This window comes from Peromyscus californicus, unplaced genomic scaffold, assembly GCF_007827085.1.
Source record: "Peromyscus californicus insignis strain IS unplaced genomic scaffold, ASM782708v3 Scaffold_18__1_contigs__length_77618521, whole genome shotgun sequence".
Taxonomy (NCBI): Eukaryota; Metazoa; Chordata; class Mammalia; order Rodentia; family Cricetidae; genus Peromyscus; species Peromyscus californicus.
Genome location: NW_026294480.1, coordinates 57597062 through 57622815, shown reverse-complemented (window position 1 = coordinate 57622815; position 25754 = coordinate 57597062). Strand labels below are relative to the sequence as shown.

General features: G+C 44.5%; 1 protein-coding gene across 2 annotated transcripts in view; it reads right to left on the bottom strand.

Moving 5' to 3' along the window:
- The window catches only part of Sv2c (synaptic vesicle glycoprotein 2C), a 193378-nt gene that overhangs the window by 38823 nt on the left and 128801 nt on the right, over nt 1-25754 (bottom strand). For both annotated transcript variants that reach the window (XM_052743523.1, XM_052743524.1), the window contains exons 5-6: nt 1107-1240; nt 541-630 (exon numbers count right to left, since the gene is read on the bottom strand). In XM_052743523.1, coding sequence (XP_052599483.1) covers nt 541-630; nt 1107-1240 — 224 coding nt within the window. The remainder of the gene's footprint in view (nt 1-540; nt 631-1106; nt 1241-25754) is intronic.

The window sequence follows — 25754 nt, the reverse complement described above, 5'->3', positions numbered from 1 at the left end:
GCTGGATTTTTAAACTCAGATACATTTGCTTTACCTAGAAGACCCCAGGGTAGTCTGAATTTCCTGACTAAGCAGCATGTACAAGCAAGTTTCAGATGAGGCAGGAGCAGCGACCTGACAGCAGAGATGGTGACCTAGCAGAGAGGCCAGTCTTCGGTGATAGCAAGACGAAGAGAATCTAATGGTGATCCCTACAACCAATGCCTCTGGTACTGAGCCAGGGGGTCAGAATAAATCTGAGCCTAAATTGTAATCTTTCTGCTTACACTCTGTCTCTCAGGTTAGTATTATTACTTAACCAACCACAGCGGCTTGGAGTTTTAGATAGGTGTGGGTAGGTTGGTCCCTCTGCCTATTTGTTTAAATAAAGTTTTATTGGAACACGGCTAAGGCCCATGGCTTAGACATTCTCTATGGCTGCTTGCTTTTGCACTGCAAAGACAGAGCTAAGTAGTTGTGACAGAGACTCCACAACTGGCGAGGTCGTAAAGGTCCGGCCCCTTACAGACAACTCAAGGAGTCTCTGAGGAGCGGACTCACCGTGAAGACCTTCTCTGGCTGGCCCCGAGCTCTCATGTTGGTGTCGTGAATTAGCTTCAGAATCATCCAGGCTTCATCATGTTTTCCCACCTACGAAACACACAGGCAGTCAGAGCTAGCAGCCAGACAGGACTACCCCTTGCCTTTCAGTAACCGACCACGGTGAGTTTTCAGAGCACATGGAAGGTAGTCGTGCAAAGGTGTTTAGCTCTTCTCCATGGAAGCACAGGTATATATACCACTATAAAGCAGCAGTTCAAAGAATGTACCTTCAACTGGAAATATGACCTATGCACAATAATGCTTCATTTATTAAACAATGAGCAATAGCCCCCTCATCAAGTGAAAGCTATTTGCTTAGGGAAGAGCATGTGTGGTTTTGGCTATAAGACAGCTTTATACACACTCTCTGCTTAAAGCATGTCTCCGTGAAATCAAACCCTACAAAATCTCTTGGTAGGATTGGAGAAGGGAGCTCTTAAGAGGCAGACGTGTTTCCTGGAAACAGCAAAGAAGCCTTTCCAGTATGCATGGACCACTTGCACTTTTGTAACAAGAGGCATTACCTCCAGCAGGAACCGAGGGCTTTCCGGCATGAAGGTCAGGGCAACCACAGACGAGACGCACGGGAGCGCACAGACGATGACGAAGACGCGCCAGCTGTGGAACTGGTAGGCTGAGCCCATGCTGAAGCTCCACCCTGGAAAAGGACAGAAGAGTCAGGGAGAGCTCCTGTACACTGCAGCTGGGCCGGTCACCGTGTGGGGCCCCTCAGGGGTTCGTTAGTCAAGCCTTACTGTCCATAGAGGGGTGAGCTGATCTGTGAATCAGTTACAGCGGCCGGCTCCATTTAAGACCCCCCCACAGGCAGGGATGAGGACAAAGTTGCCGAAATCAAAAGGATCAGGATCTAAGCTGGGGATACATGTGGGATTCCCTAAAACCAAACTCTAAAAGCCAATGTGGAAGAACATGTTTTTCAACAGGCCACCATGCTGGGTGTCTTCTCTTTACTCTCCCAGACCCTGTTCCACTCTTTCCCATCTGTCTGTCAGGAAATGGCCCTCTCTGGACTTCATTATCCAGTTCCCAACCAGGTTTGGGTGGGACTTCACATAGGCTTCTCTATGTAGCCCAGGCTGGCTTTGAACTCATAATCTTTCTGCCTCTGCCTCCTGACCGGTGTGATTATATGCATCTGTTACCACACCTAATTCCCAACTAGGTTCACATAGGACATAGTTTCCTTGCCGTCCTTCTCCCTTCTCTGGCCAGACAGAGGAGTGGCCTGCTTTGGTCTCCTCAGCTCTTCACAGCCAGGCCTCCCTCTGTTGGCCTTTGAGGTTTGGGGACACCAAGGTACTCTGGCATGTCCTACTAATTTCTCTTTACAGTCCCTACAGCTCTGTAAACAGTCCTTTCATTACAACACCTTCAAAGGCCATTTCGGGGGAAGGCTGGCTGCATGGTGCCCTTAACAGAAACAAGGACTTGGATCTCTGCTCATAGACATCACAGGGAATAGCAAGGTGAATGCCGACTTCTAAGCAGACATTTTTAACAATGGGAGTTTTATTACAATATGACAAGAATAGTCACAACGGGATAGATAGGGTAAATAGAAATCCCTTCAGGAACTGGTATTTGCATGAATATATACCAAAAGCAGGAAAGCAGAAGGAATGAGGCGCATCACATCTAGTTGAAGCCAGGGAGGGATTTACAGAGAGGCAGACGAACTGTGTGAAGGCGAACATTAGTATTCAGTCAAGCTTGAGGAGCATAAGGTGAGGTACAACGGTGAGGTAGTCTATGTCTCCCTCCCAAGAGAGATGCCTGGTTGTCTTTTGTGGGAATCCTGGGAGACACCGGAAGTGACATAATCCCGAAAGCTACAAGCTGAAGTCACACAATCCTTACTGCCAGGATTCAAGATGCAGTTGCACACCAGCACCCAGACTTATGCCCTTGACAACTCGTCCACTGTGCTGTTGACAAGTGCTGTCCACACCAGTGGCATGCAATATTAATCTTGCATTAGTTTTGTTCCAAGAATGTAATACGGGGAGAATATGTGGGTTGCTAGGTTAATTATGTGATTAGCTTTCAGGAAGCATGATTACTTTCCATGTCTCCTATAGCCTAGATTCAAAAGTCTCACATATCCAAAATGCAGAAGAAACTCTATGGTAGAACAAAGGGACCATAATGTGCACATTTCATGTGATCTCAGAGCTTCATACAAAAACTCTCTTTAAAGAACTCTAAACCTTATTATTCTCAACACTGGGAAAAACCTCTTCAGTGACCGAGTTAAATTTCAGGCATAACACTTTCCACAGAATAGAGGGAGGAAGAACAAAGAGAAGAGGTGGAGGGCTCTGGTGTCACAGCTCCAAACGAGAGTTCACAAGGTGCCTCTTTCAATGGGAAATAGGCCAAAGTGATTTAACCATGTCACTACAATGGGTGGAGTAGAGTGCTTCTGTGATAGCCGGAAAAGCGACCCCACCCCATCAGAGGTTCTCACATCAACCCCTGGATCCCAAGAATGCAGATGTTACAAGCAAAGGGCATCATGAGTGTTATTAAGTCAAGGATTCTGAGAGAAACAGGTTGTCCAATATTACAGAGTGGGACCAAATGTAAATGTAAGCACACAGTCAGGCAGGAAGACAGAGTGTTCACGTTTGCTTTCTATACCGTGATAAACATCATGACCAACAGCAACTTGGGAAAGAAAGGGATTATTTCATCTTAGAACTTACAGTCCATCAGGAAGGAAAGTCAGGGCAGGAACCTGGAGGCAGGAACTGAAGCAGAGGCCATGGAGGAACACTGCTTACTGGCTTGCTCTCCGTGGCTTGCTTAGCCTGTCTTCTTATACAAGCTAGGACTACCTGCCCAGGAGTGGCACTGCCCATAGTGAGCTGTGCCCCCCAAAATCAATCATTAATAATGGAATTGCCCTACAGTCTCCCTTGCACTCCAATCTGAGGAAGGCATTTTCTTAGTTGAGGCTTCCTCTTCTTGGATGACTCTAATGTGTGTCAAGTTGAAAAAAAAAGCAATTAACCAGTACGCAGAGTGAGACAAGAGAGGATAAGATATGGGAGAAGCAGAGACCAGAGGGGAGAGAGATTTGAAGGTGCTGCATTGCTGGCTTTGAACATGTAGGAAGGGGCCACTAGCCGAGGCTTATTGGAGACCAGTAGAAGGTGGGGATCACAAGGACTACAATTGTCTTCTAGAACTGCCAGAAGGAGGCTGCAGAGGCCTCATGAGCATATTCAAAGGTCTGACTGCCAGAAATGTAAGAAAATAGATTGATGTTGTCCATGGCCAATATGTTTGTCATAGTGGCAAGGGGGACCTGGCCTACTACGTTAAGTTGGAAAACTATAGGTCTGCTCTACTAAGCTCCCATGAGTCATTGTCTTAGCTATTTGTCTCATAGCTGTAAGAAAGCACCTGATAGATCAGCTTCAGGGAAGAAGGGAGTGTAGTCCGTTCAAATAGGGAAGGTGTAGCTGAGAGAACATCTTGGGCTTTGGCTCCACATGACCACTGGTTCCATTGTTGCTACAGTCTGGAAGTAGATAGGGAACTTAGGTGGGAACCAGTCCAGACTATAACCCATGAGGCCTGGCCCCAGCAAGACACAACCATCAGTGAGGCCCCACCTCTTAAAGGTCCCGTAATCTCCCAAAACAGCACCACCTGGTCGGGACCAAGTATTCAGCTGCCACACCTGTTATATGTTAAACTACAAGTCAGACAACTTTGCTGTATTTTGGGGAAGTCTCCCACAGCTTGACGCACGTGTGGCATGCAATGCCCATGTCACCATGGCTCCGTGTCCTGGGTGAACTGATCCCTACTCCTAGCCACGCCCACCTTCCTCAGCTGTTTCACTTGCTCACTTAGACTAGTCCCATGGACTTGTCTCCAGAATCCCACCATGTACTTGAAAGATGCTTCTATGTGTGAGGTGAGGTTTTTTTTTTTTTTTTTTTTTTTTTGTCTCCTTAGTAATCTCATTCTCATTGGAGACTCCTACATGCATTTGATGTTTTCCCTCTCTGGAAGGCTCCACCTGGATGTTCTGCATGGACTGTCTCCTCCATCCCTTCTAGAGCTCAGGTCAGGATCAGCTCCTCAGAGGAGCCAAAACACTAAACCTACTCTCTACTGTAAAGGCCGCTTTATTGTCTGGATGGGCACTGGCTGTTACCAGTCACATCCCTGTATCCATTTCCATGTTTATTATCTAGCCCTTTTCCTACCAAAAAATTAGGAACCTGCTTTTCTGACTCACCAATGTCTCCTCAGTTCCTCTAGTGTTGGGGTGCTCTCTTAATGTGTGTGTGTGTGTGTGTGTGTGTGTACATGAACACATGCAAAATCATTGCAGGTACCAAGACTACAGGTACTCAGGCTCTCTCTCTATTTCCTTCTCGGTCTCTCTTGTTCCTTTTTCCCATGCTTCCTCCCCCCTTTCTCTTTCTTTCCTCCAAATTCACACTAAACAGCAAGACAACTTTGATTTATTTTGTCAATGTCGATAGAGCAAAAGGTACTTATATATGTCTATGAACTTGACAAGCATGTCCTTTCACCCCCAAACACTCCCTCGTGTGGCCTGTCCTTTGGGAGTCAGCTCGTCTTCCATCTAGGATCCTGGTGACCACTGATCTCTCTCTCTTCTGTCCTGATGGTTTTGTCTCTTCAGAATGCTGTGCTGATGGAGGCAGACTACAGGGTAGCTGTCTGTTTTTTGAGGCAGGGTCTTGCTGTGCAGCCCAGGCTGGCCTTGAATTCATACCTAAGCCTCCCACGTGCTGTGATTACAGGCACACATCACCACGCTTGGCTGGTATGCAACTTTGTGAATGTGGTTCTTATACTTAGCATGATTCACTGGAGATTCATACAAATTGTCATATATGTTAGTGGGTTATAGACTGTTGGATTATTCCCAAATTAGGGTATTTATTAATAAAGCTGCTATAAATATTTTTGTGTGTACATTAAAGTTTTCTTTTTGAGGATATAAGGTTAGACACTTGAATCATATGTTAAGTTTCTGTTTGGATTTATTTGTAGCTTTTTTTCTTTTTTTTTTTAATTTTATAAATAATTTAATTTTACATATCAGCCACAGATTCCCCGATCCTCCCTCCTCCCTCTGCTCTCCCCCCTCCCCCCAATCCACTCCCCATTCCCACCTCCTCCAAGGCAAGGACTCCCCTGGGGATTCAGCTCAGCCTGGTAGATTCAGTTGAGGCAGGTCCTGTAGCTAGAGTTTTCCTGCCTGGCCCACAGTCAGGACAAATCTCTGTCACCTGCCAGTCCCACAGCCGCTCAGACCCAACCAAGTAAACACAGAGACTTATATTGCTTATAAACTGCATGGCCGTGGCAGGTTTCTTGCTAACTGTTCTTATATCTTAAATTAATCCATTTCTATAAATCTATACCTTGCCATGTGGCTCATGGCTTACCAGCGTCTTCACATGCTGCTTGTCATGGCAGCGGCTGGCAGTGTCTCTCTCCACCTTCCTGTTCTCTCAATTCTCCTCTCTGTTAGTCCTGCCTATACTTCCTGCCTGGCCACTGGCCAATGAGTGTTTTATTTATTGACCAATCAGAGCATTTGACATACAGACCATCACACAGCAAGGTCCAGTCCCCTCCTCCCTTTACCTAGGCTGAGCAAAGTGTCCCTGCATAGGCCCCAGGTTCTAAAAAGCCAGCTCATGCACTAAGGACAGGTCCTGGTCCTACTGCCTGGGGGACCTTTTTACTAGATTACATTATGTATCTGTTTATTTATTGTTTGTGTGCCTGTGAGCACTCACTTGGACTCTCCCTCTACCTTGTGGGCTCTAGGAATTGAGCTCAGGTCCTTAGGCTCAGTGGCAAGCATCTTTATCGGCTGAGTCACCTCATTACGCCCAAATATCCGGTTAATTTTACAGGCAGACACTGGCTTGCTCTCCACAGCGGCTGCATGTCTGCATTGCCATGCATAGAGTGCTACAGCTCTGGCTGATGCATAGCCTTCCCACCATGGTTTGCCTGTTGAAAATGCATTCATTTTTCCTGATAGACACCTAATAAAGTGTTGTCATGATTTTAATTGATTTTTCCTAAAATCTAGTCATCTCTTCCTTTCCTTTACATACTTATACATGGTGCCTATGTGTGCCAGTTACCACACATGGCATGGGGAGCCGGACACCACATGTGGCATAGAGATTATGAGTGTGAGTTCTTGCTCCAGGGGAGGTGAGTCCACAGGAAGAGGCAGATTTGATAGGAAACACGACGACGACAACGACATATGACTCATGCTGGACCAGGTTGGGAAGAAAGTCTAGAGTGCAAACTGGATGGAGAACCATCTGTTCTCATGAGGAACCTTTTCTCAAGAGCTCTGGCCAAATTCCTTTCCTCATTTTGACCTCAGCACAAAGCAAATTTGGGAACTTCTAATGTCAAAGGTAGAGAGAGCTAAAGCCTGTGCTTATGAAGTAGGCAAGGTCACCCAAGACTGATTGCCCTTTACCTATTATCTTATAACTGACTGACTTGGAGAGGGGGGAATGTCCTGGAACAGTGGGAGGAGTCCCGGCAAGGGAAATGGACACCCGTCCTCCCATGACATGCCTACTAGAGTCAGGGATTCACAGAAATACCCTGGGGCCTGAGAGGAAGGACAGGCACCACAGGGGACTTGAGAAACGACCACGTGGATGCCTTGCAAACTGGAGCACCATTCTGTGCATCAAAGACGAAAAGAGAAGGATCGACTGGGTCCCTGAGAACCATCACCTCTCAGCCTTGAGTCCTCAGCTCTCCTGAGAGCCTTTTCAAGGAAGCTTCAATCTGAATTCCTACACAATGACCTTGAAGGAGGGAGAAGAGGGCACTGGAGTTGTGTGTTCAAACATGTCTGTGCTCAGTAAAATTGACTCTTCCAAATGAATCCTTACTGTTGGCACCGTGCCCTTTATTTTTGTGTGTGCCTTAAAAATGATTAGTGCAAAGTTGATGTTTCTAATTGTCCTTTGGATTTTGCTAAAATACTCATTAAAATGTCACACTGTGGGATTTATCTACAGATAATGTTAATTCTATGCAAGGGAGGACCTCAATTAAGGCGTCACAGAAGGCTGTTATAGCCTGGCTTTAATCAGTGTGGCACTAATCAAAGTGGGGTGCAGCTTGCATAATAATCCAGGCCCTTGCCAGCTTCATCCAGCTGCTACTACAGGACCCTGTGACTGCCTACTCAGGTGCTTGTCGTTCAAGGAATACAGGGAAAGCATGTGACACACACACGGGACCCTGGCTCCTACATCCTCTTCTAGGCTTTATCCTGGGAGCCCTGGTATATTGGTACCCACTTCACTGACCTGCTTTCTGGTCACCCGTTATGCGAAATTATCAACAAAACTGTCTTTGTCAAGAAGGGAGATTTCAGGTTCAAGACTCAGATCCAGTGCACTAAAGAAAACCTTCAGTATTGTACAGGATGTCAAGTCTGAATAGCTGAGAAGTAAATCATCTGCATATTTTCATTTTGGTATTCTCTCAAGGCACAGACCAGCTAAAATTCTCTATTAAAGCGGCTCCAAGTTCATTTTCTCCAGTGAGAAAAATGTGTGTGAAATGTGTGTGTGTGTGTGTGTGTGTATGTAACAATAGTCAAGTGAGTTTCTGATATTATTGCTACAGAAATAAAGATTTATACCCTTAACATGTCACTGGCTTAAAATAGAAAAAACTATATAATCAGCATGAAATATGAGTGTCTGGCTAGCAACTCGGGTTGTCAGGCAGCCAGTACCATCCGGGATGCTAAGGTTCGATCACTTGCAGCTGGACTGTCCTGCAAAGACATCCATCTCTCATTTGTAGCAAAAATAAATAAAGATGGATAGATAAGTAAGTAATGATGCTATCGGGCAAACAGGGAGAGATGCTATGATGTAGCCATCTGATAAAAATCGCTGGACAAGAACAAGGCAGATCTTTCTGTGATACATGGAAAATGTCCAGGTGGAAAGAGAGAAACTTCCCCCCAACAGTGTGAATAGCAATGATTCCATTTTTATATGCACATAAAACCTATCATCTGATCTAGAAAAGCCGTGGGCTGGAAATGTACTCGGCTGTTCGGGGTAGTTACTCAAAGCAGGAGGTTGCTCATGGGCACTTTCCCTTCTGACATTATTTCTTTAATTTGTAAACTTTACATAACCTACGTCACTTCTCCCTTAAATGGGAAAAACGAACCGCAGCCGCAAGCCTTTGACATTTGAGGGACTCAGGCGCTGGGAGGAGAGGAAAGAAAGTACAGCCTTGCCATATTAAACATGGGCATTTTCTCAGGAAATGGCACGGATTCTGACTGTGTTCAACGTGAACACTGAGAATACAGTGTGGACCTAAGGTACTCAGGAGAAAGCACCAGAGACACCCTGTGTCTGTGTATGAAAGGGAACTGTTTTCACTGACCTTTTATTCTTGGGGAGTTGAGGGTAGGGGACACAGGCGAGAAGTGGGGGTGATTTAACCAAAGCTAAGGATGTGTGAAAAATGTGTATGGAAATGCACCCTGTAAGGTATTTTTTTTTTTTTTTTTTTTTTTTTTTTTGGTTTTTCGAGACAGGGTTTCTCTGTGTAGCTTTGCGCCTTTCCTGGTACTCGCTTTGGAGACCAGGCTGGCCTCGAACTCACAGAGATCCGCCTGGCTCTGCCTCCCGAGTGCTGGGATTAAAGGCGTGCGCCACCACCGCCCGGCCCCTGTAAGGTATTTTAAAAATACAATAAATAAATTGAAAAAAGGAGTTTGAACATAGGTACCCTGCATGGATGGATGCCCAGAAGACATGAGTTATTATTGGTTTTCTGAGACAGGCTCTCATTATGTATCTCGGTCTGGTCTTGAACTCACAAAGATCCACACACTTCAGCCTCACTCATACTGGGCTGAAAGGCATGTGGCACCACACCTGACCCAAATTAAATAAAATCTCAGATGGGGCATGGGACAATTTCCAAAGAGCTACTGGTCAGGGAGGCCTCAGAAATCCCCAGCACAGCAGACTCTGGTTTTAGGACATAAAGAGATCAACCTGTGGGGGAGGAGGGCTGGAGAAATGACTTAACAGGAGCACTAGGTACCGTTACACAGGACGAGGGTTCAATTCTCAGCCCCCAAATGGAGGCTAACAATCATCTGTAACTCCAGTCCTGGGCACTCTGATGCCCTCTTCTGGCCTCCTCAGGCACTGCAATTATGTGGTGCACAGGTAATATACATGTAAGACAAAATATACATACACATTGTGGTGATATTTTATTTGTGCAACCCAATAAAATTTACCTGAGGATCAGAGGAAAAAAACAGCTACTATAGTAAACATAGAAGTCAGACAATGGTAGCACACACCTTTAATCCTATCATTCGGGAGTCAGGGATCTGCCTGGATCTCGGTGAGTTCAAGGCCACACTGGGAACAGAGCTAAGTGTGGTGCCTTAAATTCCAACACTAGTTAATCATGGAAGTCTGGAGGTCTGTTCAGACAGACAGGAAGTGACAGAGCTGGGCAGGAAGAGGAAGTGATGTAGCTGGACAGAGAGCAAATGAGATAGCAGAACAGAAAGGCATATAGGCGTAGGTATACAGGAAGTAGCTCTCTTGGGAAGCTGCGGAGTTGGTGAGGTGAGGTTAGCTTGTGGCTTTCCCTATTCCTCTGATCTCTCAGGTTTTCACCTGTATTATCTGGCTCCGGGTTTTTAATTTAATAAGACCTTTCAGCAATTCGTCTACAACACATTAAAAAATTTTAAATAAAATGAAAAAAAATTTTAAAGAGAAGTCAAAGCTGTACTACCGCTGCTGTCAATCTCAGCCAGAGATGTTGCTTTTTGCTGTGGGAAGACGTTAATGCTGAGACTCATGATTGGTCGAAGTGCTGAGAATATGTGCCTTGCCTTGCTAGCCAGAAATGGGGTGGTAGCCTCCATTCCCCCTCCCCAACCTGGTGGTGTCAGTTAATGAGCAATGCAATTCTATTTTCTGCGTTTACTCCAGAAACTTGTTCTTTATCTCCCTCCTGCTCTATCTTGCCTGGGCCACCTTAATAGACGAAGACACAGTTGTCTCAGAGCTGCATGGCTGTGTCTGCTGACGGCACATTTACTTATGCATATTATGGTTGTTGCTCTGAGACCTTGAGCCTTGGATCAGCCCACGGTCCTCGGCTGAGGTAACACCCGACCTGGAAAGGGGCCTCTGGGTTCCAGTGATTTGCCTTCCCCCTTTATGACTGACCAAGGTCCTGTCACTAAGTAATTTGAATGCTGCTTCTCTCTAATGGAGTTCCCAACTTCCAGTTGGCTTGTCCTAGCTTTAATATATAATCAAGAGCATTTTGGGTAATAAAAATCAAATCGCAGGGGTTGGAGGGATGGCTCAGTGGTAAAGTGCCCTGGATACTTTTGCACAGGACCTGGATTCAGTTCCTAGCATGGCAGCTCACAACCATCTTTAACTCCAGTTCTAGGGGATCTGATATCCTCTTCTGGCCTCTTCAGGCACCAGACACACATATAGTACACATACACGCAGGCAAAACCCTCATACATGTAAAATACAAATACATTTCTTTTGAAAACCAGATTATTTACATCACTGGCTGAAAATCTTCGAGGGTGAGTCCACACAGTCTCAAAGAGCCTTGTCCATCCCTCCAGTCTTCTCTAACAAGCTCCTCCCAAAACTTCTGCTCGCTTTTTTTGTGCCAGCGCACTGTGTCTTCCGTGTTTGTTGTGGTTTGGCTTAACAAGATCTGGCTGAGTAATCCACACTGGCTTTCAGACTCACCACCCCGCCTCAGCCTCCTGAGGGCTGGGATAACAGGTGTGTACTGTCATATCCAGCCTGCCAACACACGTTCTGTTCTGTGATCTAGTGGCTGGGAGAGCCGACATGTACCTCTCAAGTGATATCTAGGGTGATCCTCCCTCTGGCTGACCTAGAATACTCCCAAACTTCAGTCTTCTGTTAACCAAGTAGACATTGCCCCTGTAAATTCTTCCTGATGTGCTGTGAGGAGTCTCCTTCTCCTACTCAGTTACTTGGGTGGTCTGCTTATTCCCACAGCCCTTAGCAGATACCTGACATAGAAGAAAGGCACACTGAAAGTCACCAAGAAGCGATCTGTTGTCTGTTCCTGTGGGGAAGACCCATGCCTTATTTTTCTTTAGTGTGGTATTAGTAACTCAACCAATGCTTCTTTAAATAATGAAGAATTCTTTTTGGGCTCTTTTAAAATCAGAGTCTGTCTAGAACACTCCACGTGATTTACGTGTGTGTGTGTGTGTGTGTGTGTGTGTGTGTGTGTGTGTGTGTTTGTAGAATAGAGGTCAACCTCAGGTGTGGTTCCTCAGAAGCCATCCACTGTATGTGTGTGTGTATGTGTAATATATACATATAATATATAATGTATTATATGTATGGAGAGAGTGACAGAGACACACACGGAGGGGGGTCTTCTCACTGGTTGGCTTGGAACTTGCTAAGCAGGATAGTAAGATGGGCTGGCCATTGAGTCCCAGGGGTCTGCCTGTCTCTACCGCCACAGTGCTGGGATACAAGCATATACTAACACAGCTGGGCATCTTACCTGTGAGTTTTCACTGGTCAGCTTCTTATGCTAATAAGGTAAGCCCTGTACCAACTGAGCTCTCTCCCCAGCCCCGAAAGCAATTTATTTGTCAACATGTCTATTATGTGTCCTCATTTTCAAACACATAAATTTTTCTTAAAATTTTTTTATTTCTAGTTTAATTTCAATATGATAAGAAAAATGCTTGATAGGTTTTTAAGTATTTGGAGCCTGTTTTATAGCTTAACATGTCGTCCAACTTAATAATTGTTCTGTGAGTGATCAAAAAGAATGTCTGCTCTGCAGCTTCTGGGTTCAGACTGTGGCTATCCAAGGTCAAGTCTGTTGATCATGCTGTTTATATCTTCTACATCTTTACTGGATGTCCCCCATTTGTTGTGTTAAATTCTATTTGTTTTCTGTGGGACGTCTGGTTCAACAGCACACACAACCAATCACTGGAAATGGAATAACATACCTGTGATAAAATCAAGACCCATTTCGTGCCTCCACTAGCATATTTCCACATGCCCTGATGGTTGGCAGAGCAGCCCATAGAAGTGGGGAGAGGGAAGCAACCTAGAAAACTATGCTTACTTGAGTTGCTTTTGAAGACACAACGTGGATAGTGTAACTTTTTAAACTAATAGTGATTTAAAAAATATGAGAACCTTTCTGTGGAGTGCTACAACACACCACAAAAATGTCTCACTATACCCATTTACACATGAAAGCACAACCCAGCGAGGCAGGCCCCCAAAAGCAACTGTAGAACTTGCATTTGTTGTAACTTTGTTATTATTTTGAGGTGTGTTACTTTTGTTCATGTTGCATTTGTTTAACCCTGTGAAGCTGTGTTACTGTGCCTGTCTAAAACACCTGATGGTCTAATAAAGAGCTGAACAGCCAATAGCGAGGTCGGAGAAAGGATAGGCAGGGCTGGCAGGCAGAGAGAATAAATAGAAGAAGAAATCTGGGACGAGGGAGAGGAAAAGAGATGGATGAGTGAAAAAGAAAATGGCAACCAGAGAAGGAGGAGGACGCCAGGAACCAGCCACCCAGCTACACAGCCAGCCGTGGAGTAAGAGTAAGATTTACAGAAGTAAGAGAACGGGAAAAGCCCAGAGGCAAAAGGTAGACAGGATAAGTTAAGTTAAGAGAAGCTGTCAAGAAATAAGCCAAGCTAAGGCAGGGCAATCATAAGTAAGAATAAGTCTCCGTGTGATTTATTTGGGAGCTGGGCGGCAGGCCCCCCAAAAGAGTAAAAAAAACCAAAACAAACAAACAAACAAAAAACCCAACAACAAACCTTTCTACAAACTTGCAACATTTTAGAAGTTGGATAAATTCAATGTGGCCAATGAAAACTTACTAATAGGACTGGACAGAGGAGGGAAGGTTTCTCAGCTGCTGGTGACTGGAGGCTGCTCCCCCATCCATCTCACGTCCTCACCTGAACCGTATCAAAGCTTGTCCGATCTCTGTGAGCAATCCATGTGGAAAGTGGTTTTCCCTACGGATTAATGAATTTATTTTCTCATGGACATAGTTAATACTTCCTCAAACACATATTAGTCTTCCTTTTAGCAGAATTCACAAGTCAGCAAGCCAATACTGAACGCTCAGGGGCGTGCCTCCCAACACATCTATAATACATGCTTTTTTCAGATTGTCTGAAGTAAAACCTTAGTAGCCTAAATCAATTAAACGGCTGGCAGAGACAGGTTTATTTTGCCCATCTTCGATTTATGACCTCGCAATAGACGTTCAAGTGCTCTTCCTACACTTTCCACCCTCTTCCTTTTGTCTCAGCGTGTCGGCATCTACCCAGAGTAGAATTTCACCTCTGCTCTCTGGAAAGGCTGACTCTGTGAGCCATTAATCTTGGTCCTCAAATACGTTCCTGGCTGCGACCGACTGTGGAAAGCATTGGTCCTGGTGCGTGCTGAGGAATGGTTTTCTAGGGCTATGGCGCCAGAAAAAATCAAACCCAGAGTGACTTAGTCTGGGATTAATGCAGCCATTCTTCATTCAGCATCTCTGGCTGCTGTTTATGAGGAATGATCTAATAACTCAGGGAGCCTACAGTGACAAAGGACCCCAGCGGTGCAGACTGATGCTCTGGCAGGGGTGACTGAAGCTAGTGTTGGCTGGAATGCTAGTTCCCAGTACATGTATGCCCCTTTCGTTTCAGGCCAGGCCACCAGGCGGATTATGGTGCTGAGAAAAGACCAGAAACCTGAACAAAAACATGGGTGGAGCAGCCTTAGGCTCTTAGAGTACTAATAGTACACCCAGCATGTGCTAAATACCCTTATGTCATTTTGTTTCATATTCCAGTAATCCTTATAGGGTGGGCAGATAGAATTCAGGACACTGTTTAATAAAAAAAAAACAACTATATATGCTGGGTGGTGGTGGCACACACCTTTAATCCCAGCACTCAGGAGGCAGAGGCAGGTGGATCTCTGTGAGTTCAAGGCCAGCTTGGTTTACAGAGTGAGTTCCAGGATAGCCAGGATTGTTACACAGAGAAACCCTGTCTTGAAAAGGCAAACAAACAAAATACATTAAAGCTCCCCCCCTTTTCTTTTCTTTTCTTTTCTTTTTTTTTTTGGTTTTTCGAGACAGGGTCTCTCTGTGTAGCTTTGCGCCTTTCCTGGAACTCACCTGGTAGCCCAGGCTGGCCTCGAACTCACAGAGATCCGCCTGGCTCTGCCTCCCGAGTGCTGGGATTAAAGGCATGTGCCACCACCGCCCGGCTCCATCCCCCCCACTTTTCTTTATGCCTGTGTACCTGAGTGCAAGTACCCACAGAGGCATCAGATCCTCTGGAGCTTCCCGACATGGGTGCTTGAAACCAAACTAAGTCCCACTGCAAGAGCAAGGACAGTATGTGCTTCTAGCTTCAGAGACAACTCTCCAGCCCCTATTTTTTTTTAAAGTGGAGAAAGGAGGCATGAGTATTTGTCATGTAATAGTTGGGATATGCTTATACTAAAGCAAGTTACTTATCTGAAATTCAAGTTTACCCAAGCATCCTACATTTGCTCAATCTGCTGACTATACCCCAAGAGACATCTGGCGATGTCTGGAGACATTATTTGATAGCCACTGCCTTGGGGAAGAAGGGTGACTTTTGGCATCTAGTGGGTAGGGCCAGGGATGCTACGAAAAGAGTCAATGTATGATATATCTACCGTCATCCCTGCAGCAGAAACGTCCAGCCCAAGACATCAAAGGTCGCAGGCTGAGAAAACTCACTGTAAACAATCCCAGGCCTACCCACTACACAGGTGGGGTACTCCATGCTAAGTTAGCAGAGATAAAGGCTTGAGGAGGCTTTGCTTTCAGAGGTAAAGGGGAAAGACTCTCAGGAGACGCTGCATCTCATTCCTATAAGAACATGTTTGTATGTCAGGTGTTGGTTGTTACATGTTCCTTTGATTCCTTCCCCCATGCTATAAACTTTATCTGCAAGGGTTGCCATACAGGGCACACTATACACAACAACACAAATATATATATATATATATATATATATATATATATATATATATATATATATATATATATATATATATTATTACATATACAATATATAACCACATACATTACACATAGTATACAACATTCTGCATAGGCTATGTACACACATTATAAAAACAGGGCCCATTTATACCAACATTCATACCACATTCATGTTAAATGCACACTTCACATACTCCATACTTGACACCTAATACACACCACATGTATATTATCCATACTCAACACACAAATACATGCACATGCCACACATACCACATGCACACTGAAAACAATATATTTGACATACAATGCATGCACACACCAGGTACCAATGCACAATATATCACACATTGTACACTCACACACACCACAGATGAGCCCATGAGCCACAAAGAATATTTCACTCCAGCAGCAGCTGTGAGTGTGAAGATTAATTAACAAGATCATGTATTATTTGACAAGATTAACCAATAAACAAGAACATCGAGGAATTTCTTTGCTTAATCTTATGACTCTTGAAGTTTAGGGCACATAAGAACTTGCGCAGGTTTCTGAGTATTTCAAATGCCTACTTCGACAACTCGCCTAATTAAACAAATATGAGGCATGCATGCTTTGATAGAGACATAGATGGAATAAGACTGGAAAAGAAAAGAAAGAAAGAAAGGCTGGACGGTTGTGGTGCATGCCTTTAATCCCAGCACTCGGGAGACAGAGGCAGGCGGATCTCTGTGAGTTCGAGGCCAGCCTGGTCTATAGAGCGAGATCCAGGAAAGGCACAAAGCTACACAGAGAGACCTTGTCTCGAAAAACCAAAAAAAAAAAAAAAAAAAAAAAAAAAAAAAAAAAAAAAAAAAGAAAATGAAAGGTTTTGGGTGCCGTTCTGTGGCTGGAAGAGTAGGTAGAAGGTCAAATGTAATTTTCGAGACCAGTTAAGTCCCACAGTGAGGTAGCAATGTTTGCTGTTTCTAGGAAGGTCTGAAAAACTAAGCATGTTGACACTGGGTGGGAGCGGGTGCAGATCTGGGAAGCTTTGGGAATGGGTAGGACTCATGCTGGCAAGCTAGGCATGGTGACTGAGGTCAGCTTGGGTGTCACAGTGAATTCCTGAGCAGCTTGAGTTAGGTAGTGAGACCGTGTCCCAAATGGGGGCAAAGGAAAATAGAAATAGAAAAAGAAAGAAAAAACAACTAACCAAATCAAAGGATTCATGCTGGGAAGTGAATTTTATGGACGCTGTTTTCCTCTCCCTAAGAGCTCAAGTCTACACAGAAGCAAATCCAGATGTGTTTTAAAAATATCCAGGCGCCCTCAATGGCCAGAATATTCAGAAGTAACAAACAGAGAAAGCTCCTCACAAAGTGAAGTCTAAGAAGTCTAAGAACCACAAGGCTACAAGGTATCTGCGTCCCTGTAGGGCGTTTTAAGGAACAGTGGATGGTGATGAGCGTTAACCGACGCTGGAGGGCACCCTGGGCTCACAAGACACTTGTCCCCCCACCCTCCAACCAGTCTAGGTTCCTTAAAAGGCTCCTCCTGATAGCTTTTCCGTGTAAGCCTGAGGGGTCCTTCAAAGTAGGTCAGGCTTTGTGGACCCAAGTGTGAACAATCGAAGGTAGAGAACGCTGCCGTGGTCCCCCCCCCCCCCACACCTTTGGTTCTCCATCATTTCCCCTGTCTGTGTGCTAAGCCAGTTGCTCCCATCTTACATTCCTTCTCCTGGGGACCCCACATCCTGCCTTTCAGCTCTGAGGCCTGGGGTCCACCTTGCTTCTAAGAATCTAAAGGTCAAGGAGCAATGGATGCAGATACAAAGTTTTTCAAGCACCATGTCATAAAACAACCATAACAGGTCTGTGTTCCTCTCCCTTATCTGGTTTTAGATCAAAACTCAAACATATGTATATTTATATATTATCTATCTATCTGTTTATCTATTTATCTATCTATCTGGAACTCAATTTGATATGTGATAGGACTATAAAATGTTTCCGGTACTAGGGTTGATGTAAAGGGGACACCCATCCACCTGCTAGGGTAGAGGGGGAGGATTCCAAACCATGAGAAATAAATGACATGAAAAGATGGTCTCAGCGCTATCAGTCTTGCTTTCTAGTGACTGGAAAGATTCTAACCACAGTCCAGAGAATACTTCAAGATTCCTTATCTGGGAAAATTGCCTAAACATGAGAGGATAAGCCAGCATCACATCTCAGGGAAAGCATTTTGGGGTTTGCTAATCCCTGGCTGAAAGAAACTTTAATGTACCTGGAACTTTATATTTATTATTTATTATTTTTTTGACAGAGTTTCACTATGTAGCTCTGGCTGTTCTGGAAATCACTATGTAGACCAGGCTGGCCTCGAACTCACAGAGATCTGCCTGCCTCTGCCACCCAAGTGCTGGGAGGCTAAAAAATCATGCTTTAATGACTTTATCACACAACTTTCTGTATTTCTCTGCAACTGACACATTTATCTAAATTTGAGATGTAGAACTGTGTCTTGTGACCACAGGCTTTCTAATGATAAGTTATATCAATTTATATATTATTATAATTACCATTCCCCAATTAATCAATATATAAAATACATTATATAATTTGTGATAATTTTTGAAATTAAGTTATATGGAATTATATCTTTTTATACCATGAGATGGGGTTTTCTTTTTGCAATTGGTCTATGTATCTAGGGGTAAATACTAATTACTGTTAGAATGAGCACTTAGCTTGAACTCTTACTGAAATAAGTAAGCACAGTGGAAGGGTCTCGACTTACAGCTACTTCGTTTGTTCTGTTGTGAAGGTCTTTAATGACATGATGACTTCACTGTGGCTCTCTTTCTTTCTTTCTTTCTTTTTTTTTTTTTTTTTTTTTTTTTGGTTTTTCGAGACAGGGTTTCTCTGTATGTATAGCTTTGCGCCTTTCCTGGAACTCACTTGGTAGTCCAGGCCAGCCTTGAACTCACAGAGATCCACCTGCCTCTGCCTCCCGAGTGCTGGGATTAAAGGCGTGCGCCACCACCGCCCGGCTGTGGCTCTCTTTCTTAAAAGCAAAATGCAGAAACTGTGTGGTGAAAAGAATTTATTTACTGCTTCCTGGAGGTGATAATTTCTCACTACTTGTTCCAACCTTACGTATACCTCCCTGCTGCCTCCCCGGTTCAGAGCCCAGAGGGTATCAGCCCAATGATGTGCATCTGTGCTTCAGGTGGAGCCACTTAAGGAAAATGCATACGGCAGCAGAGCTTCGTAACATACACTTTCCTTTCCTTCTGGTTCTTATTTTTTTGTTTGTTTGTTTGCTTGAGACAATCTGACTTTGTAGCTCAAGCTTGATTTCAACACACAGTCCCCCTCCCTTGAGTGCCAGTATTAAAAACCTTTTTATTTTTTTTTGAGATGGGGGTCTTATTGTATAGCTTATGCTGGTCAAGAGTTCTATATGTAGTCGAGTTGTCCTCAAAGTCACAATCCTCCTGCCTCAGCTTCCCATGCACTGAGCTAAACTTGACTTTTGGTTATTGTATATTTCTTGGCCAGTGAGTCTGAACACTATTTTAAGAACTTAAAACATCTGGAGTTAACCTGTTTAATAGTCCTAAATTCTGGTACCTCATGCCCTTAAGCAAGATGCTCATTCTTTTAAAGCTGTTTTCTCATCTGTAATGTGGAAGTGGTAATAATGACCTTGTTGTCTGGAGGCCTCAATAAGGAAACAGGAGTAAAAATGCTTAGAAGCTGCACGTGGTGGTTCATGTCTGTAATCCCAGCACTTAGGATAGTGAGACAGGGGAATTATGAGTTTGGGGCCAGTCTGGGCTACTTAGTGACATCCCATCTTTAAAACAAAATGCTTTGGGGGCTGGAGAGATGATTCAGTGGTTAAGAACACAGGCTGCTCTTCCAGAGAAGCTGTTTGCTTCCCAGCTCCCATGTGGTGTCTCAGAACCTCCAGGTTCAGGGGATCTGCCTACTTTTCTGCCTTTTTGCTTCCTGGGGCACTGTATACACATAGTTCATAGACATCCATGCAGGCAAAACACTTATGCACAGAAAGTAACATAAATAAATATTACAGACTTTAAGGTCAAGAGTCAGGTCCGTAAGTGATGGCTGTCACTGGGACAGAAAAATCCTTGCTAATAAGATCAAGAGATCTGAATGTCCAATGGTAAAATACTGACTAGCTGTGTGTCAGGCTCTAATACCAGCAGCAAAAACATTGGCTGGGAACATTTCTGGCACTACTCAGACCAGTTCAATAAGAAATTAAATTCTAGAGAAAAAAACTTTGCTGGTTATAAACCCGACAGAGGATCAGTGTATAGGATATACAAAGAACTAAAAAAATACACTGGACTCAATGGGTTATTAAAAAAAATAAAAGGGGACTAGAGAGATGGCTCAATGGTTAAGAGCACTTGTTGGTGTTACAGAGGACCTAGGTTCAATTCCCAGCACCCACATGATGGCTCCCAACCATCTGAACTTCTAGTCCCAGGGGACCTGACACCCTCCTCTGACTTCCGAGGGAACCAGACATGCATACAGTGAACACAACATACACGCAGGCAGAACACCAATACACATAAAATAAAACAAATACATCTTTTCTAAAAATGAAGAGGACAGGAAGTCGGGGAGGGGCAGGGATGTGGGAGTGGAGTGGGGGGAGTTAGGGCGAGGAATTGCGGGTGAATAGGCCTCAGCGTGCTGCCAGATGTCCCTCTCAGTTCTCAAGTGATACATCTGCTAGCAGGAACTGAAGTGGATCAGATGGGGAAGCCTTCAGGGACGAAGGCACAAGGCCTATGAAGGAGCTGCCAGAGGGTAACCTATAAGCTAGCGGCTGCCCTTCTGTGGGCAAGAGCAAGAAGTCCTCTGTGTCTCCTCTTTTACAAAAAGGAAACAATAAGGAGGAAACCCCACCCACTGAGATGCCGAAGGAGATGAAGGTGTGCGCCAGCTTGGCTACAAAGGTCCAGGTTCTACCCTTGATCATCCTGTTTTCTGGTTTATGCTATGCCAGCATAGCCAATCGCATCTCTCCCTCCTTTCTTCCAGGCTCCTCACACTGGCCCAGAAGTCAACGCTAACGATATTGATTAAATACAGAGGGGTGGGGCGAACGCCAGTTCATGTGGCTCACACAGGAACGATGTCCGTAGTTGTTTTTCCAAGTTCTCATTCAGTGCCTTTTTCTTCCAGGACCACCTGTTCAAGTCATCTAGAAACTGGGAGGGAGGAGCTGGTTCAGAAACACTGCATTCTCAGGGGGTTTGGTCGCTGTTTCCACAGCATGTGGAAGTTAGTAAACGTGAAATGATGACAGCCGCAACAATATGTCACAGTCTCCTCAAAGGAAAGAAGCATGCTTTCAGTCATTGCACTTTTGGTATAAGCACAGGTAAGAAACGAAAATCACGTACATAATACACGGTAGGTTTTTATTAGGTTTGGGCTCTTCCTCACCATATTTAAAGAAAGGATGTGAAACAAAAGAACAATAAAACAACCTGGACGAGGGAGGGAAAAGGCTGGCCACGTGTCGCCTTTTCTCTATGAAAGAGGCAGCCCTATTGGATTTTCATGCCCAACTTCTCTATTTTGGAGGAAGTGACTTCGAAAGAGACCTGGAAGAACATTCCCCAAATCCAGTGTTTAGAATCAAACCTCCCAATTGTGCAGCAAATGCCACCGTAAGCCACCGAGTGTTAACATTAAACCACCACCACAGAAAAATCTCATTACCAGGAGAGTGGCACAAAATTGAGCTGCTGAATGGCTGACTGAGTCGGCTGAGACTCTGAAGATTTATGTACCCCATGGCTCTGCAGAGGCTTTGACTAAACCCAGCTCACTGCTGTATAGAGGCTGCATAAAGACACAGCCCTGGGCACAGCCTCTCACATGCATGCCACCAGCGTTCAGATCACAACACAGCAAGGCAGCGGAAGGCTGTTACCTCCTTACCCCATGGCAGAGAAAGCTAACACATGAATGTCTTCATAGCAAGAGGAATCCACATCCAGCTCATTCTTGCTGTGAACATTAGTTATAAAATTAGTCATCTTACTAACCCATTAAAAGCAGCTGCTGGGATCAGTGTGATTATCCCGGCCTCAAGTCTTAGATGCCTCTCAAACTGGCTCTGGATCACAATGTCACAGCATTTTTCAAACCCAGTCTTGAGTATTTAACGGCTAATGTGGCCTCACCCTTCTTCCCCCCAAGTTGTTTATTTCCCGTGCCCTCCTCCCTCTCCCTTTGAACTAACTTTCTCACACTGGGGGGAGGATGTAAAATGACAAATATTTTGCATCTGGTGCGAGGCATTTCTCATGTGTGTGAATACTTCAGAAACAACACCGGACTCAACAATGTACAACAAAATCTGTGGGAGCAGCTGACCTAACACTGTCACAAATACGGAGCAGGTGTCAACTGCATGCCGTTAGCCTTGAATCAGCACGTCTGACGGAAGCCATCTTGGAGAACTATGACGTGTACTCTCATGGGCGTATTTCAGAGAAACCTAAGCTCCTTCTTGCGCCTTTGTTACATAACTTATTATGTTTAATAATGACTTAACTATTTATTTGTGTGCATGTTTGTGTGTGGGGAGTGTACATGTAGATGGGGGTGCGTGAACACGCAGCATGCATGTAAAGGTCATAGGGCAACCTTAGTGCCAGGTCTCAGGTGCCTGACACTTTTTTGTTTGAGCCAGGGTCTCTCATTGGTCTGGAACATTTTGGCTATGTAGGCAATACTAGTCTCCCCTTCCACAGCTTCCAAGAATTCCCTTGTCTCTGCTTTCTGTCTCGTTCTCGCTGGGGTTACAGATGTGCACCCCTGGGTCAGACTTTCATATATGTTTTAGGGTTTCCAAGCTCAGGTCATCAGGCTTGCGAGGCAAACCATTTTCCAATTGAGCCACCTCTCTAACCCTGACATAGCTGGGTGTGGTGGTAAACGCCTGTAATCCCATCTCTTGGTGGTATGTGGTAGCAGGAAGAATCAGGAGTTCAAGGCCATTCTTGGCTACTTAGCCTAGTCACATGAGACCCTATTTATAGAAACAACAAAACAAAAGACCACAAACAGGAATTTCATACTCAGATGGGAAAACACACATTGACCATAGCAGAGTCCTCCAACCAATCAAACCCTGAGTCTATTCATCATTTTCGAGCTATTTGGCATCTGTTTGTAAACTGAAGGTAACAAACAGATGAGAGACTTGTATTATCCTCAGTTCTGTAGCATCTGAAGGCAAATGGATAGGCAGGCAAACTGACTCCAGTATCTATCTCCATTTGAGAGGCAGACAAACTGACTCCAATATCCATCTCCATTGACAGGCAGACAAACTGACTCCAGTATCCATCCCCACTGCAGATTTTGGAAAATTACTTTTTCCTTCCATATAGCCTTCCTTCTTTTCAGGCATCTAATAGTAACTGTCATCAAACAGTTGGGAGCTGGCTCAGTGGACAAGGCACTCGCCACGAGTAAGGACCAGAGTTCACATCTCCTCTCCAGCACCCACATAAATGCTGGGTGGGTATGGTGGCCTGCTTTCAATTCCAACACTCAGAAGTCTGAGATAGGGGATCCTTGGAGCAAGGTGGTCAGCTAGACTAGCCAGTATTGATGAGCCCCATGTTCAACAGAGATCCTGCCTCAGTAACCAAGGTAAAGAGTGATCAAGGAAGACTCCCAATGTTAACCTTGAACTTGTATCCACAGGTGCATACAAGTGCACCTACAATACAGAGGCCCACAGACATCTGAGCACACATAACACCACACATACACACACATGTGAAAAAATGTAAAAATACTGCAACAGGCAAGGGGGAGGGTCACTGAGACCCATCTTGAATTTCACACCTGATTTGTTCATTTATAGAACATCAGCATTCATGTGGTCTCTTATTTGCATATTTAATCTTAGAAGCTAATGGTAATGGCATTGTGGGGGTGGTTAGAAGCTAAGGTTTGGGGTGGTCTAATGGTCTTGAGGGTTTTTTGTTTTAATTTATTTATATTTTATGGATGAGTGCTTTGCATGTATACCTGCATAGAGAAGAGGGCATCATATCCTATTATAGACGGTTGTGAGCCCTCATGTGGGTGCTGGGAATTGAACTCAGGACCTCTGGAAGAGCAGCCAGTGCCCTCAACTGCTGAGCCACCTCTCCAGTCCAGGTCTTGAGTTTTAATATAAAGCTACTTTTGGTTTACAGTTTTTAAAACATTGACTTAAATTTGAAATTCGACAGTACGGATTGACTTCTAGCAGACCTAGAATTGGCCCGCTTTCTGGATATTACCGTTCCTCCTCTTGGTGTCTCTCCTCAGTCTCTGTGCTCGGGAATTAGAGCTGTAGGAAGGAGAAGGCATCACCAGCGGGGTAACTCACAGCATACGGTGAGCACAGACAAGAAAGAACCCCTCACGGGGAGGAGTATGCTGCTTCTCTAGTTCTCTTTCCCGGTCCCCAAAGTCCACCTGGGAAAGTGAGCAGTAAGCGAGCAATGATTTCAGATTAAGGAGTCTCCAGGAATCACACCAATAATTATACTCCATAGAAAATACAATTTAGTTAAAACATTTACCTGTGACATTTTAGGATCACATCCGTCACACACACCATGTCACGAGACAGTCACTGTGTGGCTGTCACTTCCTTTTCTCCCTAGGACTGGGTCTTGTCACCTCACGACTCTGGCTGCCGGTGCAGCCAGATCCTGCAAGGCGCATTAACTCCACTGGCCTGGTTCTTACACATGGGGAAACTGGGACATCCTGGGGCAAAAAGATTCTAAGTTTTAAAATTAATTAATTTTGGTTTTTCGAAATAAGGTTTCTCTGTGTAGCCCTGGCTGTCCTGGAACTCTCTCTGTAGCCCGGGCTGGCCCCCAACTCAGAGATCCACCTGCCTCTGCCTCCCGAGTGCTGGAATGAAAGGCGTGTGCCACCACCGCCTGGTATTTCTGATTTTTTAAGTCTTCGTTTCTTTATTTCCATTCTGCAGTGGTCGCCGGTGCACAGTTAGGTAAATAAATCATTAGTAATTGTTTCCCCAGTAGGTGGTCTCCAAAGAAAACTAAGGATGCCAACTTCAGTCTCTTTGTAACTCTATCCATTTCATTTCCCCATGGCTATTTAGAGAGTGTTTTACTAACCGAAGCTTGATTTCTTTCTTTCTTTTTTAACCATAAAGTTGGCACAAGTAGAAATTGTCATTGGGTGGGTGAAATACAAGTAGGTTCTTATCTTTTTTTTTGGTAATGCTGGGGACTGGACGTAGGGCCTTGCACATGCCAGACAAGTGCTCTACCACTGAGACACACCCCTAGTCCAAGCATTTGTGTGTCATGGAGGGAAGAGTCACAAGGGATGAGTCTTGGTGTCCCCAAGTAGGGGAATCACCACAACACTGTGATATCTTTGCTTTGCTGAGCACAAGCTGAACCTATACAAGGTCCCCACACCTCTCTTGTGCTTCTCTTTTCCTGATTTCCAGCACACTGCTGTTGAGAGTCCCAGTGTTCATCCTCACATGATTCCAGGATAACAGTGAGTCAGAAAGACCATTCCTATAGAAGCCTATAGTTAAAGATATTGCTAGCCAGTCATTTGGACATTCTGGAGTTAGAGAAATAGGGTTGGGTGCTAGGCAGAGTGAGTTACTGAACAATGACAACAGTTCCATGGGCAGAAGGAGCACATGGCTAATACAAGTTATTCAAGAAAACTACTTACACATTACTGATAGTTGTTTTTCTACTTAGAGAGATACTAGGAAATTCTAACATGTATCCAGGTTGTTTAGTGCCAGTAATTTTTACAAAGGGAATTCTACATCTGTAGTTGTATAACATGAAGGGAGTGAAGGAATATTCAGAGAAATGGAAAATTAAAGCTCACATAGAGTTGTAAAATATGAATTTGTAAAATTGTATTTTTTTTCTCCCTGGTCAT